At 51.0% G+C, this 15,551-nt stretch overlaps 1 protein-coding gene across 1 annotated transcript in view; it reads left to right on the top strand.

Annotated features, from left to right (window-relative positions):
- Positions 1-15,189, top strand: part of Cd6 (CD6 molecule) — a 39,584-nt gene extending 24,395 nt beyond the window's left edge. Inside the window, exons 2-13 of the mRNA XM_029472742.1 lie at positions 4,746-4,814; positions 5,617-5,949; positions 6,510-6,821; positions 7,153-7,455; positions 8,869-8,931; positions 10,539-10,679; positions 11,001-11,096; positions 12,307-12,423; positions 13,789-13,860; positions 14,072-14,326; positions 14,572-14,673; positions 14,999-15,189. Of these exons, the coding sequence (XP_029328602.1) occupies positions 4,746-4,814; positions 5,617-5,949; positions 6,510-6,821; positions 7,153-7,455; positions 8,869-8,931; positions 10,539-10,679; positions 11,001-11,096; positions 12,307-12,423; positions 13,789-13,860; positions 14,072-14,326; positions 14,572-14,673; positions 14,999-15,066 (1,931 nt within the window). The 3' untranslated portion in view covers positions 15,067-15,189. The remainder of the gene's footprint in view (positions 1-4,745; positions 4,815-5,616; positions 5,950-6,509; positions 6,822-7,152; positions 7,456-8,868; positions 8,932-10,538; positions 10,680-11,000; positions 11,097-12,306; positions 12,424-13,788; positions 13,861-14,071; positions 14,327-14,571; positions 14,674-14,998) is intronic.
- The last annotated feature ends 362 nt before the right edge of the window (positions 15,190-15,551 follow it).

Genomic DNA, 15,551 nt, shown 5'->3' on the forward strand with positions numbered 1-15,551 from the left:
AGAGGACAACTTGCAGGCAGGCATCTGTTCTCTCCTGTCATATGGGCCCCAGGTCCCATCTCAGGTTGTCAGCCTTGGAAGCCAGCACCTTTATCTGATTTACTAATTTTCTAGATGATTCTCTAACATTAACCTTCACATGGGGCAGATGCCATTATCAGCTTGTGACCAAATAACCATGTCATTCTCTTGGCTCCATCCACAAAGAAAAGCCTCCAGCCACCACGAGAGAACACTACAGAAGACTGAACTTGAACCCTTCTGGGTCCCTGGAAGAACTTCACAAGCTAGAACTGGGTCAGGGGCGAGCAAGGGCTGGAGGGAAGGACAGAAATCTATGAACTGGCTTTCAGCCACTTGCTATTCTACTGCAAGCCTCCACCCTGTCATTAAAAACCCTCTGTGAATAGTTTATGATAGGTATTTTTAATGTGCTGTGTGTTTCTAGCCAGTCCCCCAGTGGTTTTCAGAGAACTCAGCTGTCTTTGTTTTTTTTTGGGGGGGGGAGGGGAATGTGGATTTTCGTGTGCTTTGGTTTTGTGTGATAGAAACAAAGCTTTTATCTGTAATGACAACACATATGGGAGCTCTCTGTCCCCACTACAGGCCCTGGGTGACTCAATGTCATATTGATTCATCTTTACCACAAGCCTATAGCATGGCGAGACTTATTTAAGTTTGTAAAGGTGTCACATAAGGCTCAGAGAGGGTCGGTGACCTGCCCCAGTAGCTGGAAGGACACTCCAACCCCTAGTCTAAAGTATGGGCTCCAGTTTCCATAGAGAACCGAATTCAGAAGTTACCCTCTGTCTTAGGTAGGGTTTCTATTCCTGCACAAACATCATGACCAAGAAGCAGTTGGGGAGGAAAGGGTTTATTCGGCTTACACTTCCACATTGCTGTTCATCACTGAAAGAAGTCAGGACTGGAACTCAAGCAGGTCAGGGAGCAGGAGCTAATGCAGAGGCCATGGAGGGATGTTCTTTACTGGCTTGCCTCCCCTGGCTTGCTCAGCCTGCTCTCTTATAGAACCAAGACTGCCAGCCCAGAGATGGTCCCACCCACAAGGGGCCTTTCCCCCTTGATCACTAATTGAGAAAATGCCTTACAGTTGGATCTCATGGAGGCATTTCCTCAACTGACGGTCCTGTCTCTGTGATAACTCAAGTTGACACAAAACTAGCCAGTATACCCTCCCTTTCTCTTCTCTTCTACCCTCCCCACTTCCCTTCCCTTTAACCCAACAAAAGGTCTTGCACAACCCAGGCGTGCTCTGGCTCTGAGATCCCACACTAGCCCTCGAGGCTACTTCTGCAGGTTAAGTGCCCTGAAGCAGAAGTATAGGCAGCTGCTGACTTGGCTTGCTGCTGCCGTGGGTGCTTGCAAACACTTCCCCGTGTTTCTAACCAGGTTTCTAGCCATGATCCATGCCACACTTCCCACAAGGTTCTTTCTGTAAATCCAATCTCATTTTCCAGCCCTCCCATCCAACTCTCACCCTGCCTCCTCCACAACACGAAACCTTCATCCATCTTGCATTCAACTTCATTACACACCCATGATTTTCTCAGCATCTCAGGTCGAGCCAGTGGCCATCGGTGCCTTGGACTGTAGCTCACACAACTGTTTACTCAAGGGGGACCCAGGAGTCCCCTTACTGAATTTGCTTCAACGTTGGGATGGCCAGTTGAGTCACAGCTTCTCTTTTAATGTCCAGACTCCTCACCATCTCTCCTCTAAGAGGCCTACAGGAACCCATGGGCCTCAATGGCACAAGATAATGGCACCTGAGTCCTGGTTCCTCAGATTCTTCTGTGGGCTTTGCTGTTGTTTTTGAGACTGGGTTTCACTTTGTAGCCAAGGATGATCCTAAACTTGCAATCCTTCCACCTCTAACTCTGATGTGCTGGGATTACAGATGTGTACCACTGCGTCTGGGTTCTTCTGCAAGTTTGGTGTCCTGAGAAAGAGTCTTACTTTGTAGCATCGGCTGACTTGAAATTCTCCATTTTCCTCTCTCAGCCTCTTGAGTGCTGGAATCATGGGCTTATGCTGCTCCTGGCTTCCTTCAGGTTTTGTCCCTCCTGTGTTCAGAGTCCCTTTGGTGGCACCTTCTCCTCAGTGGCTCTCTCTGCCTGCCCCATCTGGGCTTCTTGGGCTTCAGACGAGGACTGGATGGCAAAGCCAGCCTCACTGCTGGCTGGGGCTGCTCTCTCCAGTTCTTCCACTTCAGCCCTTCCCTTACGACCTTTCCCAAGGTCGTAATCGAAAGAATGAAGGATAAGGATGCTCTTAAACTTCTGATCCTTCTGCTTCCATCTCCCAAGTTCTGGGGTGCTTTGAGTTTCCGTGTTCTCTCATTGTTCCCATAGGCACCTTTTTACAGGCATATACTAAAGTACGGCCATGTGACCAAGCCCTCCCTGCACTGCTTTCTTCTCTGTGTCTTGCTTTTCCTACTTAATACACATGAACATCCCTTGGACCAACGCGGCTCTGTTTCTCTTTCCTTCCTTTTCTTCTCTTTTCCCACCTCCCAGAATATGCTGCACTGACCAGGATGACCCTGAACTCACTGAGATCCACCTGCTTCTGCCTCCCGGGTGCTTGGATAAAGCTGTGTGCCTCTATCTGGTTCTCTTTTTTTTTTATGGGCTGCTTCTGCACCCAGTGCACACCACACTTTCGTAAACAGTTTTCCCATGGGCAGACATTTTGATTCTTGTTTTGTGCTACTCTATAAAAATGCACTGAACATTGTTTTCTTTTTAGCAAATTATATTTGTTTGTTTGCGTGTGTTTGTTCCACGACGTGCACGTGAGGTCAGAGGGCAACCCATTGAGATCCGTTCTCTCCTTCCATCCTGTGACTCCTGGGGACTGATCTCAGGTCGTCAGACTTGGCAGCAAGTGCTTCTACCTGCTGAGCTGTCTCTCCCATCCAGCACTGCTTTCTTTTTAGGTCCAGGCATCTTAATGTCACCAAGGAGATTCATGGGGAAGGCAAATGTTTGTTTGTTTGTTTGTTTGTTTGTTTTTCAAACTATACTTTATTGAAGAAAAAAAGTAACCCAATTTGAAATGGGAACTGTGGGACTGGGCAAAGTGTTGGTGACACAGAGGAAAGACTTGCCCTGTCCTGGAGCCTCTGTGAACAGAGACCATGGTGGAAGGAGAGCTCAAGGTAGCACAGAAATCCAAGATCACAGAAACCAGGCTCTTTTTTGCATCCAGTGATGTGACAATGACTGTAAAACAAAGTCCACAGTTCTCGAGTGCAGCCAGTCTCAATAAACTGGGGATGATTTGGGGGGGGAAGGGGGGCAGGGAGCTGGCAGCTTCTACTCTGTGCTTCCATTCTGTCAGCCAATCAACACTATGCTGAGCATCCTGAAAGACCCAACTGGAATCTGCCCTCTAGGACTTTCTAGTATAGGGAAAATAATATAAAATAATATGCACCTCTACACACAAGAAAGTGATTGTCCATACCAAGAGAAAGAGATGATACTAAAGTGAGCTGAACCCCGCAAACCCCAACACGGTTTTACACACACACACACTTGGACATATGGCCAGATAGATACAGTCTCAACCACATGCTAACACAGCTCCCCACCCTGGCCACCAACCCAACCCTCCCCTCTGCTCCTTCCCTCTGCACATGCAGAAATATCGAAAGCCACACTGGAGCACAGGGCTCGTTGCTGTGGGAACCAGAATTCTGTAAAATTATGCAATCTTCACTCGTGCACATCTGAATTCTCGCTCTGAGTGTTACAGTCACTGTGGAGTTTGTGCTTTGAATTCTGAGTCATTGCCCCATCTAGATCAAGCTGGGCAGCAAAGGATGGAATTGGTGAAGTCTTGCAACTAAAGACCTGAATTCTTTTGGTCAGGGTCATGGAGACACCTAGAGAGGGAGGGCTGTGTCTAAAAGGGTGATGCCATGGGATTTCCCTGGACTCTAGACAGGAGAGTGATCAGGGAGACCCAGAGGGAGACAACTGAGGAGAGGCTTATACTTTGAGAGAAGCTGTGGCATTCAGATGAGGGATGGTCTGCTCAAGGGATCTCACAGGGAGGGAGCCGGGGTTGGGGAGGGGGAGACACTTCTCTCCTTCCTCCCTCCAGCTCTGTTGTAGCGCCCATAGCCTGGATCCCACAGAAATCTAAAGCCCTAGGCAGATGCTGAGGTCAGCCTCCTGGGACAGAGTGGACAGTAATGGCTCTGAAGGGACAGACACATCCTATGTGGCATGAGCAATGCATTTTTATCACCCGAGTTTCCCTTTCTGATCTGTAAGGTGGGACCACTAACAATATGCCGCACTGTGCTGCTGAGAGTAAATGGATTACAGTATGCAAAGACTGGAACAGGTCCTAAGAGAAAACTAGTTTCTTGGCGTCTGAAAGCACTTTGTAGCTCAGCAGTTCCCACAAAGTTTGAGAAAATTTTCCATCCTGAGGGGGACAAAGGAACCAAGGCTGAGCACCCCATTTCCCCACAAGCCTCGGCAGGCCCCTGTCACTAGAGCATTCTGTGACACCTGAAGCCACCCACCTCTGAGCTTCCACCAGGAGCCACTTCTGGGAACACTAGCAGCGCCGGGAATACGACGTGGGCGCAGGCACCAACTGTGAGATGCAGGGAAGCCGACTGGCAGTTCTGCAAGGTGCAGGACCAGGAGCTCCCCCAGGCCATAGCTCCCTTACTCACCCTGGCTGCCGCTGGTTCATTTCAGGTCTCCCATCTCCAGCCCCATCTGGCCAACACAAAAATGGCAGCATCCCGAACATGCCCTTGGACCTAGGTAAGCAAATCACATTCCTGTTACTACAGTCAACTTTCTGGGACCAAGTAGACTGGGTCTCAGATAACAAGGACAGTGGAATTTCAGGTGCCAAAGAAGCCCTCTGACTCTCGAGATCACTTCTTCCTCCTGGTCCAGGGATGCAGGCTCCTCTCTATTTGAGAGTCTCATGTACACCCAAGATACTTAAGAGGTTTGTGCAGAGGAAGCTAGAGTTTGTGGTGGAGTCATGAGCACTGCCATCCCAGTCTTTCATTTGTTCTCCATGTGTTTATTGAGGCCCTACTCTGTGCACAGCTGGGACAGAGCAGTGGGGTACATACTAGGGAGCAGGATTGGACAGGTCATTCCTAAGAAAGGTTCCTATAGGGAGGTCACCCCCAACCACTGCAACTGCAGGTCTTGTCACTGTCATGCCCTCTAGGATAGTAACTTTAGTGCAGCCGAGGGACCAGAAAAGAGACTTGAGCCAGAACCTTGCTTTTCTGTTACAAAAGGTTCCAGCGGAGACAGGGGCACCAGAGAGGGGATTGTGAGACCCTGCTTCTGGTCCAAGCCTCCCTAAGCTCCATAGCAATTCTTGAGCCGCACCTCTTCTCTCAATTGAATGCTAGGGTCAGGCCTTGAAGTTCTCCTGTCTTCTCAGTGAGGCAACCCAGTGGTACCCTACCGGAGGGAAGGCCTGAGGTCCGGAGTTGGGAGGGGTGGTGTTCAAGGTCATGAAACAGGGTAAAGGGATCGTCCTACCCTGGTTGGGGAACAAAGATCTGATGAAGTCCCAGCTCGCTTTCCACCCTTCCAGTTCGCCTGGTGAACGGGAGCAGTCGCTGCAGCGGATCTGTGATGGTTCTACTAGAGTCCTGGGAGCCTGTGTGTGCGGCACACTGGAACTGGACTGCTACCGAGGCTGTGTGCAAAGCGCTGAACTGTGGTGATTCGGGAAAGGTTACCTACCTGATGCCACCCACCTCTGAGCTTCCACCAGGAGCCACTTCTGGGAACACTAGCAGCGCCGGGAATACGACGTGGGCGCGGGCACCAACTGTGAGATGCAGGGAAGCCAACTGGCAGTTCTGCAAGGTGCAGGACCAGGAGTGTAGCAGCGACAGGCGGCTGGTGTGGGTCACCTGCACAGGTACACATGCCTGCCTACATATCTACCCTACACCTCCGGTTTAAACATTGCAGCCAAACCTTGGTCTCCAGACTTCCACCCCACTCCCACCCTCCCAAGTCATGCAAACTTAAGAGTTCCACATGGTTGCCCACATCAAATTATGTCATTTTCAGATTTGAGTGTCGCTTCCGAATGTGGCCTGCAGACTCCTCTTCTGCTAGATATCCAGAGCATCCACTTAGTCCCCTTTAGTCCTCTATCCTAACCCAGTCTTTAGTGTATTCTCTGTCTCCTTCCTGATTGGGATCTGTATGTCCAGCCTTTCCCCACATTCTGAAGCTGCCTTTGGCTAAGGCTTGGTGGCCAAGACCTTCACTCAAGGCCACACCTACATCGTCTTTAGTCCTTCCTCCTGCATTTCAAGTTCCTCCCACATTATCTCAAAACCACGCCCACCGACTGGGTTCTCAGTTTAGAATGGACTCCAAAACCCTCCAGATTACAGCCATTCCCACTGAGTCCAACGCCCCACTCTTCCTGTGCCCACCACTAACAATCTAAAACCCTCCCACCTCCAGAGAACCAAGCGGTGCGGTTAGTGGATGGTAGCAGCCGCTGTGCTGGCCGAGTGGAGATGCTGGAGCATGGTAAATGGGGTACCGTGTGCGACGACACGTGGGACCTGCAGGATGCACACGTAGTGTGTAAGCAACTGAAGTGCGGCTGGGCAGTGAAGGCGCTGGCCGGCTTGCACTTCACCCCAGGCCAAGGACCCATCCACCGCGACCAGGTGAACTGCTCTGGGACTGAGGCTTACCTGTGGGACTGCCCGGGACGGCCAGGAGACCAGTACTGTGGTCACAAGGAGGACGCAGGAGTGGTGTGCTCAGGTCAGTGAGCCTGGAGGGCAGGATATGTTTACCAGGGGCTCTGTTTGGCCTGTGCTTCTTGTGTATATCCACAAAAATGGCGGGTGTTAATAAAGTTATCGTAACCATCCCCCCCGCCCCCCCCCCCATGCAGCTTCTTCTTCCTGTTCACAGCCCATGCTTTGAGCAGCCAGGGTCTAGAGAGGGCCGTAGCATCTGGGGTGGACAAAGGGGTCACAGATGCAAGAGAGAAAACACATAGGGCTATCTGGGTTCTTCTCTGCATTGATGCTCTAGGTCGGCAGGGATTTGGACCCAAAGCATTTAGCTTGACTTTATCACCTGCCCACAGAGCACCAGTCCTGGCGCCTGACTGGAGGCATTGACTCCTGCGAAGGGCAAGTGGAAGTGTACTTCCGGGGTGTCTGGAGCACAGTGTGTGACAGCGAGTGGTACTCATCTGAGGCCAAAGTGCTCTGTCGGTCCTTGGGTTGCGGATCAGCAGTGACTTGGCCCAGGGGGCTGCCACACTCCCTGGACGGTAGAATGTACTACTCCTGCAAAGGACAGGAGCCTGCCCTCAGCAACTGTTCCTGGTGGTTCAACAACTCCAACCTGTGCAGCCAGTCGCAGGCAGCCAGGGTTGTCTGCTCAGGTATTCCTTCCCCAGCCCCTCCACCACTAGATTTAGTCCACAGATTTTGTCTCTGCCGACAGCTGGCATATACTGGCCCAAGAAAGACCATTGCACTTGCCATGCACAGGCAGACATTAATTAGGATGGTTTTGTTTTGTTCTGCAATATGGTCAGCTCAGACCCAAATTCATGGGTTAAGTATTTATCAAGGAAGTCATTATTATGTTTATTGGAAATGGTTCAGTAGGTGGTGATTTCGGGAAAAATCAGATTGGGAAACACGGATGGTAATAACAATCGAGACAACATCTGGAGCTATAAATCACATGCCAAGCACTGCCAAGCTCTCCATAGCTTGTCTCAGTTTAGCCTTATGCCACTGTAGGAGGTGGCTTCTACTGTCCTTCACCAACTCTAAGACTACAGTGGCAAGTCGCAGCATTGATGTCTTATAGACCATAAAGACAAACGAATGCAGTCTGGAAGTGTAGCTCAGTGGTAAACCACTTGCCTAGTTTGCATGAAGCCCTGGGTTCAAAGCTCAACACCTCAAGGAAGGAAAGAAAGGAGGATGGGAGGGAAGGAGGAAAGAAACACCTAGAATTCTGATATGTTTGGTGTGGTGAAAGAAACTAAAAATAAATATTGTCCAGACTCTTGACATGCTATCATACCTAGTGAGGCCATGGTTGCACCTGCAGAGGTGTTATAGTATGAAGCTGAGGTTCCACTTGTGGGAACACAGTGTTGGCCTCTCTGTGGAGTTCAGACCCCTGACTCTGAGCTCCAGCTCCCGTTTACCAGCCAGGACTGGGACAGTTCCTCAACTCCTGTGTCTTCAGAATAAAGGATGCTTCACCAGGTAGCTGGAGATGCTACAGCTAATGGGCTGTGTAAGCTCCAAACCCTAAGAAGCAATTAGAAGGGGGTGTGGATTATGCTAAGGAGGACAAAGCTCCCTGGCTCCTGAAGTCCCAAACAGCAAACTGAAAGTTGAGTGGAGGGCTGGCGAGATGGCTCAGTGGGTAAGAGCGCTGACTGCCCTTCCAAAGGTCCTGAGTTCAAATCCCAGCAACCACATGGTGGCTCACAACCATCTCATAATGAGATATGATACCTTCTTCTGGTATGTCTGAAGTCAGCTACAGTGTACTTATGCATAATAATAAATAAATATTAAAAAGAAAAGAAAGTTGAGTGGAGAAAGGACAGAGGGTCTCCAGCAGCTCTACCCACCCCCATTCTAACTGAAGCATTGCCTGGGCATTGCCTGGCCAGCTTGCCAGGGGATCCCCTCATGGCAGGTGGCCTGGGCAGTTTTTGTACCCTTTTGCCCACAACGGGAATACTCCACGGTTCTAAGGCACGTTTCTAGGTACACAGTAGGAACTCAGTAAGCTCACTAAGTGAATGTGTGGTACTTTCCAACAGGCTCCCAGAGACATCTCAATTTGTCTACTTCTGAAGTGCCTTCCAGAGTTCCAGTCACGATAGGTGAGTGTAGCTTTTCCCCGGCAGTACAGGTGTGCATGTGTGTTCATACAATCCTGGCCATCTGCCTGGGGACAAACTGATGGCTTTTTTCTAGGACTCCCCAATCCTGTGAATGAACTAGTTCCTCAGGGGGACATCCTGCCATATAGGACTTATGTGAGCAACACACACACACACACACACACACACACCCCACCCCTCCTTGATCCAGAAGGATCCCAAATGCTTTGGAACCACTTGGGTGCAACACTCCTGGGCTGGCCAGGTGGTGGGATACCAAGACCACCAGTCAGTGTGAACAAGGTTTAGAACCTGGGGTCTACTGCCCTCCTGCGTTATTTCTCAAGTGTTTCTGCCTCCCGAATCAACTGAGCCAAGCCTCTCTACAGTCTGATACCAAGGAGCAAGCTGGGGTTCAGAGGTTAGAGATAGCAGCCCTGTAGGCCAGAGCTACAAACATTAACTCTATTTCCAGCAGCAGGGCTGACTCCTCGGGCTTACATCCCAGCTGTGTGTCATCATGTCTCTGAGCCTCAGGTTCCTTGAGTTTGGGGGATGGCAATCAAGATATCTTTCTAGGGATACTGATATGAAGTCATTTATCAAGTAGTTTTCTATCACTTAGAATGGGTTGAGCTATAAGAGCCATATATATGGAAGCCAAGCACTGGCTGGTTTCCCTTCCCCACTGCCTAAATCACTCACATCCTGCCTCAGACCCTCAATATGTCTAGGATAGGGCTTGGAGGAGAGACTGAAGGACCAGATCCTGCCAGAGACCCTGGCTGTGGATAAAGAGATAGATCGACAGGGGTGAATGCTGGGAGCTGCCCAGGCTATGGGCTGAGGCTGGCAGGACTCACAGCTCCCATGTCCCCTTTTGGAGTTAGAGTGAAGAGTCATACCTACTCCAAAGAGCAAAGAAAGATGCAGCCTCTAGGGGCCACGTGTGTGGGCCCATCATTAACACTTCACTTAGCCTCAGGGTTTTCCTGAGGTCTACACCCCAAAGCCCCCACATCTCAGCAACCACTCACACTGTTCTGGCTACCAAATCTCCCTTCCCTTCCTAGCCCAGACCACCCTGTCAGCAGTTAGAAAGGGGAAGAAAATGAGGACTGAGTGCTGTATTTTCCCTGGGGAAGTAGACACAGACAGCCAATGCATGTGGCCCAACTTGACATCTTCCCACTTGACAGAGCCTCCAGGCCTGTGATAATGTCATCATGTTGTAACCCTAGGATATAATGCCTGAAACACAGTGGCACTAAATAATTGTCTACTGAACAAAAACTAGTGCTGAAGGTGGGGGTGTGGGGTGGAGGATTTGGGGGTGCGGGGAATAGAACAAGCTGTGGGCTGGGAGCCAGAGGAAATTTTCTGGCAGTAAATGCTTTTAGTCAATTGCTTATTTAATACACACTTACGGAGCACTTACCATATATGAAGCACTTAAAAGCCAAGATGGAAAGATTTGAATAGAAGAAGGGAGGAGGACAATCGTGAGAAGGAAAGTGGATCAGTTCATGGGTAGAAAGTCAAGGAAAGGTGTGAAGGGAGCCCGCATCTGTTTCTTTTTCTGCCTGAATTGGACTTCCTGTTTCCAGAATCTTCTGTGCCAGTGAGCGTGAAGGATAAGGACTCACAAGAGCTGACACTTCTCATTCTCTGTATTGTCCTGGGAATTCTCCTCCTTGTCTCCACCATCTTCATAGCTATTCTTCTCTTGAGAGCCAAAGGACAATACGGTAGGTGTGACATTCCCAGAGCTACTGCACAGGAAACTGCAGTTATGAGGCGCAGGCATGCCCCAGTAGGTGAAGTGTAGAAGAGACGTGATCCTGCAAGACCACCCAGCTCAGGCCTAGGGAAAACCTCTTGATGGTGGGAAAGATTTTCCCAGCATGCCCAGTAGTGGAGCCTGCTTGCGGAGGCCTCTTGGGAGAAGCAGACTCTGTGTTTGTGTTGGGTATGGGTGAAGCAGATGCGTCCTTGAACCTGGAACTTGGAAGACTGGGAGGCAGACACAATGAAAGTGATGCATAGGCTCTCTGCCTCCCTTCCCCCAGCCCTCCCTGCTTCAGTGAACCACCAGCAACTGTCTACTGCCAACCAAACAGGGATCAATAACTACCATCCTGTCCCTATCACCATTGCCAAAGAAGGTAGGATGTCACCCATGGGGAAGGCAGGGGGAAGACAGGGAGGGTAGACTCTGGAGGGTCATTACTGCTGAGGCTGAAGTGGCAGCAACAGGAGAGGAGCCCAGGCCAGACTGTGCACAAACTGTGTTGCCTTGAGCAGTTCAGAGCCTTTGGCTTAGCAGACAAGTGACCTTCTAGCTCATCTTGTACCAACTCTGGGCTTTTGAGTTCTGGGCAAACGCAAGCCAAGTGTTTGAGATGTTGGCTCTCAGAAGAAAGGTTGGCTTTGCTCACTGGCTAGTAGACTTGTGATGTCACTTCTCAAGACGCTTCCCAACCAGATGACCAACAGAGTCCATCGCTGTCCTCCCGGAACCAGGGCTGGGCGTGTGGCTATGCTGGTAAAGTGCTTAAAACACACAGGCCTTGTGGTTCAATGCTCAGCACCATATAACCCAGACATGATGCTGCACTCCTGTAATGCCAGAACTTTGGAGGTGGAGGCAGGAGGATCAGCAGATCAGGGTCACCTTGAGTTTGAAGCTAATATGAGCTACCTGAGACCCTATTTTTTCTTTAAAAGAAATAATGGGTTTTTTTTTTTTCATTTTCTCTGAGTAAAAGAATTAGGACTAGAGAGATAGCTCCCTCAGTCAGTTAAAGTGCTGGCCTTGCAAATGTGAGGACCTGAGTCAATCCCCAGTCCAGTATCCATGCAGAAGCCGGGCATGGTGGCACGAGGCTGTAAGCCTAGTGGGGCGGGGGTGGGGGGGTGGGGGAGAGGGGAGCTGAGATGAGCAGATGCTCAGGCCTTGCTAGCCAGCCAGTCTAGTCTAGTCAGCAAGCTCCAGGTCCCAGCAAGAGAACCTATGTGGTGCAGAGCATGGTGGCCAGTGGCACGTGATTTTAATCCTAGGGCTCAGATCTCAGTGCATTCAAGGCCAGCCCTATTGGCATAGAGAAGGCCAGGCCAGCCAGGGATACACTATCTCCTGGGACTAGTCTCTACACACACACACATACACACACACACACACACACACACACACAGAGTCACTCACCCTTTAGGACACATAATTTGCCTTTAAAGAGTTTTAAGTTCAATGTCATTGCATTTTTGAAACAACATTGGTCACTTGCTACTCTATCCCTGTCCCTGCTACTGGGCCCTCAAGCCTTATGCCCATCTTGGGGCTGTGCCCTGGCCCCCAACCCTCTCTTCTCTCCCCAGCTCCTATGCTGTTCATCCAGCCCCGGGTCCCTGCAGACTCGGACTCCAGTTCTGACTCCGACTATGAGCACTATGACTTCAGCTCCCAGCCGCCTGTGGCCCTGACCACCTTCTACAGTGAGTGCTGGGCTGGCCTCAGAGGTTTGGGACCTACATGTAGGAGGGCATCTGCTGGTGCCCACAGGGCTTTCACACGACTTCCTTGATGCTCCTCTGTATTGATTCTGAATGGTCGTAAAGTAACACTTTCAATGTGCCCTTTGACCCTGGAGACCTGACTATTCACGGGAGTGTCTCCTGTGCTGTTGTTGGCTAGGTCTCAGAGCCATCACCAGGCCTAGATGCTTGAGACTCTGCAAATGCCAAGGGTCCAGGTGAGACACGATTCAGGCGAATCCGTACACACCCATCATCACCAAACCACGCTTCACTCTGGCCTGCACAGTCCCCGCCACTGCTGTGCCAGCTCACACCTCCTAGTCAGTTTGTCTGGTTCTCCCACTGCCTGCTGGGAACAGGACCAGGGAAGATGGCACTTGCATCAGGGTCCTGGCAATGTTGGAAGGACAGACTAGGCCAGAGTCCTGTGCCTCTGTGGATCTACCTGGAGCATGCCCTTGGACCCCACTTACACCTACTATGCCATCAAGCTAGGACCAGAGTTCCACCATGTGTATCAGAAACCCTCCAAATACCAGAGTCCTGAAAGTTGTGGGAACCCCAGGTTCCTTTGATGCTGCTGTGAGCTCCCTAGGACATTGCCTTTACATGATGCAGAGTCATTGCCATAACCACATAGCAGGACAAGGACATCCTTCCCTTCCATCCCTCCACGCAGCACACAAGCCTACTCACTGTAAGAAGGGTGGGACAGGGAGACTTCTCCCAGGTAGCTGAGGATTAGACAGGGGAAGATGGACACTAGGCAGTAGTCTATATCTCCACCCCACCTGCTGACTTGCAGACTCTCTGATATGCTTGGTGTTTGGCAACTACTCAGATACTGTGGGGCATCTGATCCCACGTGTACAAGGTGCAATGTTGTGTCCCAAATACAATGACATTGAAACGCAAGATCACTGTTAGGCTTCAAAGAGCTGACCCACATTCTTAACACTCAACTTAAGCCTGATCCTGAGCCTTAAAACTACACAGGACGCAATATTCTGGGCCAGGTGGTTTCTCCTTAGCCCTAAAGCAGTGCCTCCCAGGGCAAATGCCAGCCCATTTCTGGAGCAACCAGGACATGAAGGCAAGCCCAGAGTTGGTAACACTCTTATACGGAGCATCTGTGGCACGGGACAGTAGGTTTCTAGCCAGAAACTACCAGTGTCTCCACACTGGTTCACGGTAGACCTGAGACACCCTAGACTCGAGATGAAAATTTAGATGAGAGTTGACCCCTGTCCAAGTCAGGGTAGTCCCTCCTCCAGGCCCCTGGTACAGGAGACAGAATCCTTTACCCTACTCTGCTTCCTACAGATTCCCAGAGACACCGGGTCACAGAGGAGGAAGCTCAGCAGAACAGGTTTCAGATGCCACCCTTGGAGGAAGGTGAGTCCAGAGGGGGCAGGTCTTGGAGAAGAGAGGCAGGGTGCCGACCTTGCCTCCAAACTCAGTAGCTAAGCTCACCCCAGGATGCATTAGCAGCAGCTTCCCTCAACTAGTGTCTCGGGCCTAAACATTCCCATAGGTAGTAAGTTCTGTTGGGAGCCTAACTTAAAGCTCTCTTGCTTCCATACTTTCTTCCCTTTTCCTGACCCAGGACTTGAAGAGTTGCATGTTTCCCACATCCCAGCTGCTGACCCCAGACCCTGTGTGATAGATGTCCCCTCTCGGAGCTCTCAGTACCACATAAGGAACAACAGTGATTCCAGCACCTCCTCTGAGGAGGGCTACTGCAATGATCCCAGCAGCAAGCCACCTCCATGGAATTCCCAGGCGTTTTTTTCTGAGAAGAGTCCCCTCACAGAGCAGCCCCCCAACTTGGAACTGGCTGGCTCTCCAGCAGTGTTTTCAGGTAACTGTGTGTCCTTCCATGTTCCCAACCCTGTGTCCAACCTGCCCAGAAAAGGCATAGAGCCAAACCCTGAGCTGCTGGCTGGCTGTGTGACCTTGGACAAGTCTCCTTCCCTCTCTGGGCCTTCATTTCCATATTTGTCCAGTTTCAGACTTGGCTCTCCTGAGTCTTCAGGGCTTCTGGCTCTGGGAGCTCATGCGCAGCCAGGCTCCTGGCAGAGCGTAACTAGCTCCGGTCTTCAGCAGGGCCCTCAGCCGATGACAGCTCCAGCACCTCATCGGGAGAGTGGTACCAGAACTTCCAGCCACCACCCCAGCATCCTCCAGCGGAACAGTTTGAATGTCCAGGTAGCTGGGGACGCGGGTGGGCCGTAGAGGATATGGGTAGGATGGAGAAATATTCGGAAGTTTCTGTGAGAGGAAGTGAGCTTACTGTCAGTGGAGGCATTCAAACAGAAACTGCTCGTTGGCCACATGCACCAGCCTGGGAACCTCAGCTCTGTACTAGACAAGGCTCTGGCTGGAGGCAGCAGTAAACAAAAAGATAAGATGGTTTCAGATGGTGCCTCAGGAACTGGGGTAGGGGATGGACACAGGCCTGCTCACTCTCACTTTCTCATGGCAGAGGTAGCCACTGTGTCCCTTACTGACTTGATTCTCTTGTCCCCCACAGGACCCCCTGGCCCCCAAACAGACTCCATTGATGAGGAGGAGGACTACGATGACATCGGAGCAGCCTAGCCTGGGTCCCCGAGGCTCCTGGGTGGCCCCTCCCTCTGCTCTCCTGTTCTAGCCCCTAGCAGAGGTAGAAGGGTAGGCATTCTCCCAGCCCCTCATCCTCCACCCATCGATTAACCTGCAGGATCCCGGAACAGAAGACAAAGCCAGTGGTGTGAGAGCTGAGTCCCTGAACAAACAGGGTCTGGCCACTTCTTGGTAGTGGTGAAGGGTCATGCTAAGTGACCCTGAGGCCTTATCTCACTCTGTGTCTGGCACTTTGATCCTAAGGCTCAGGAAGCTGCTGAAGGGGCTGAATAGTCCACCCACTGCTGAAATACAGGGCCTGGGCCAGGGGCTGCCATTATCACCCAGGAAGTCAGCGATGTCTCAATACAACCTGGGGCCTCAATCAGAGTAGCAGCCGCTTTAGCATGGGCATGGCCTCCCTGGGCACTGTCACCTAAGAGTAACCATGGCGAATACATGCTTGCTTCCAGAGGTCTCTG

This window comes from Mus caroli, unplaced genomic scaffold (assembly GCF_978045245.1).
Source record: "Mus caroli unplaced genomic scaffold, Mus_caroli_1 scaffold_20, whole genome shotgun sequence".
In the NCBI taxonomy this organism is placed as follows: domain Eukaryota; kingdom Metazoa; phylum Chordata; class Mammalia; order Rodentia; family Muridae; genus Mus; species Mus caroli.